This window comes from Oryzias melastigma, unplaced genomic scaffold (genome assembly GCF_002922805.2).
Source record: "Oryzias melastigma strain HK-1 unplaced genomic scaffold, ASM292280v2 sc02187, whole genome shotgun sequence".
Lineage (NCBI taxonomy): Eukaryota > Metazoa > Chordata > Actinopteri > Beloniformes > Adrianichthyidae > Oryzias > Oryzias melastigma.
In genome coordinates this window covers 1,235-4,350 of record NW_023418764.1, presented here as the reverse complement: position 1 = coordinate 4,350, position 3,116 = coordinate 1,235, and the positions used below count along the sequence as shown (strand labels likewise).

General features: G+C 36.5%; 1 protein-coding gene across 1 annotated transcript; it reads left to right on the top strand.

The window, feature by feature from the left end:
• Positions 1-765: 765 nt before the first annotated feature.
• Positions 766-1,766, top strand: LOC112139463. Its single transcript, XM_024262274.2, has 4 exons — positions 766-1,209; positions 1,297-1,428; positions 1,499-1,536; positions 1,625-1,766. Exons 1-4 carry the CDS (start codon positions 777-779, stop codon positions 1,748-1,750), a joined length of 729 nt encoding a protein of 242 aa, XP_024118042.2. The 5' UTR covers positions 766-776; the 3' UTR covers positions 1,751-1,766.
• The last annotated feature ends 1,350 nt before the right edge of the window (positions 1,767-3,116 follow it).

Here is a 3,116-nt window from a genome sequence, read left to right as displayed (position 1 = left end):
ATGCATTGGTGCCATAATCGAGTCCTTATCCGATCAAGGGCAGATTATTTATCAAGAAACAACATGGAAATTATTATTATTAAAAATTATTGAAAAGATTACTTAGTTGCTTCTGTGTGTGTGAAAAAATATGTATCTGAGAATAAAATTTGGCAGTAAAGTAGAACTAGAAATACTGTAAAAAACTGTTCATAAAGGCGGTGCAGTACAAAGTTCAAAGAGAAGGGGTGTTCATCATCTGATCGTCTGTCACCACCCCTCTCCTTAAAATAGTCTTAAGACCAGTTTGTTACCTTCAAACCTTCAGGCTTTTTTAAGGTTACAACTTCAGGGATTTACACCAGTTTTATGACTTTTCTGTTTATTTATTTATATTAAAATGTCTTTTCTTTGCTCTTTCTCCTGTCTGCTCTTGGTAACACTTGGTAGGTATATTTTATTTTAACCAAAGTTTTACTTTTCTTGCAAACTGTATTTTTTTGTTGTTGTTGTATTAATGTCTTCTGTGTACATTTTTCTTGTCAGGTTGTTCACAGGCTCTGGAATTTTCCTCATCTTTGCACTTTAAGTCCCTGGCAGTTGGTCAGGACGTGACTTTGAGATGTTTCAGCAAACACAATCAGACTACGTTCTATTACTGGTACAAACAAACTCTGGGACAGAGACCAAGACTCTTTTCTGAGTTCTATAAGCACGAGAGTCAAGGACGTTTGAATAATGACTTTAAGAATGATCAAAGGTTCCAGCTAGAGAACGGGGATGGTAAAAACCACCTGATGATCTCAAATGCACAGACATCAGACTCAGGTACTTATTACTGTGTTGGTGTATATTCATATGCTTATGAATTTCATGAGGGCTATAGTGTCCTTGTGGAGGACTCTTCTTCTTACATCCAGACTTCAGTAGATCAGTCGTCCTCTGAGAACATCCACACAGGAGACTCTGTGACTCTGAACTGTACAGTACACACTGGGAGCTGTGATGGAGAACACAGAGTTTACTGGTTCAAAGACTCTGAAGACTCTCATCCAGGACTCATTTACACTCATGATCAGTGTGAGAAAAATAACAACATGCAAACACACAGTTGTGTCTACGAGCTGCACATGAAAAACCTGACTGAGTCTCATGCTGGGATCTACTACTGTGCTGTCGCCTCATGTGGACACATACTGTTTGGAAACAGGACCAAACTGGACCTCACAGGTGAGTTTAACTTATGAAAGATAACAATTCTGGACAAAATAAAATTCAGATTAATTTAAGGTTACATTTTTTTTTCCATGGTTCCAGACCATGGAGTTTTGCCGAACTCTGTGATTCTTCACACTTTGGTTGGATTATTGACCATCATGAGCGTCCTCGTTGTTTTTCTGCTTTTTCTTCTCTGGAAGATCAACAAGAGAAACAACTGCACCTCCACAGGTACACAAACTTCTTTCACTGTCCTACACGTGTGTTCTTGAAGTGAAACTTTTCTGTATTTAATAACCAGATGAAAGATCACCTGCTGCCCCCTTAAGAAGCACAGAGGTGAGACTCAACCCTCTCCAGTTATCATGTTAATCTTGGATTCACACTAACTTCAATCTGTAATTCTTTTCTGTGAATTTGGTTTCAGGCTGAGAACAAAGACACAGAAAATCTCCATTACGCTGCTATAAATGTTAAGAGGTCCAACAGATCAAGACAGAAGAACGACTTAAACACAGACTGTGTTTATACGAGTGTGAGACAACAGAACTGAAGCTTCAAGTCACTGTAGAGATTAAAGTACGATTTTTAATACATAGCATAATAAAAACACTGTTTTCTTAAAATGTATTTCCCTAAATGTGATAAATATTTGTGTGTTTTCATTTAGACTTTATTTCTTTTTTCTCATGTTGTACAGCAATGCAAGTACCTTAATACCCGACAGATATATTAAGGTTGATAAAAGCTGACTGATATGTAAATACAATGTATAACTGAAACCATCAAGCACAAAAATGTTTGAGCCCACTGCTGTTTTGCTGTCAGATGTTTGGATTTTTCTTAGTATATGTTTTTTGTTTCTTGTTAATAAAACATTTGCTAGATGCTAATACGATGAATTATATTTTGGGGAATTGTCCACGCTAAGGGTGGTCATATCATTTGAGTATTGATAGTATCCCAAGGGGAAATATCGATACTAGCATGATGACATTGATATTTTCAACCACGGCACCACTAATCAAATAGTCATTTTTTTTTTTTCGGAAATAGGGATCTAAATCAAAATATATCAACAATAAAGTACTAAAAATGTATTGAATATTTATTTCTTTTGTAAGTGACCATGTCATACGCGGGCGGGTTGGTGTCCAACCACGCTTAGATTTTCAGAAATCAACGCACGCTGTGTAAACCTGTACTGTCCATGTCGAAGTGGAAGACAGTTTTGATGTGTAATTAATCTGCATTAATAAAAATGACAGATTATTGTTTTTAATTAATCACATGTGCTAACGCGTTAACATTGACAGCCCTATTATAAACACACTCCTCAACCTCGTGGACATCCTTCTCAAAAGAGTTGAAGCTGGAATAAATTGCTGGGGAAGGTGGAGCAACATCATATTAAACTGTATGGGTTAGGAATGGGATGGAACTTAACATGTGAGTCAAGGCAGGTGAGCCAATACTTTTGGTAATACAGTGTACATACATTTATACACGCGCACACATACATACGTAAACCTTCGGAAAGGTAAAAATCAAAAGTAAACATAAGCACAAAAAATAATTACCCATAATAAACAATTTTTGAAAAGTATATGAAATAATTATATATCAATTAAATATATTTCAAACTCTTAACCAAAAGTCTGGTTAAAAGGGTAGGGGGTGAGCATTTTTTTTTTCTTTTTTTGGACAACATGCAGAGTCTCTGTGGTCCTTAGGCTCTCTGGGAGGCTGTTCCACAGGTCCATAATAACTAAATAACTGACTAATGATGGGAGTAATTTTCGTTATTTGGGGATATCTTTTATAGTGTCTGAAATTGACGGGTAATACATATTGAACTAACGCATTTTAGACACGGATGTTGGTGGAGAAGGCCTGGCTCTCTGTCTCCACTCTAATTC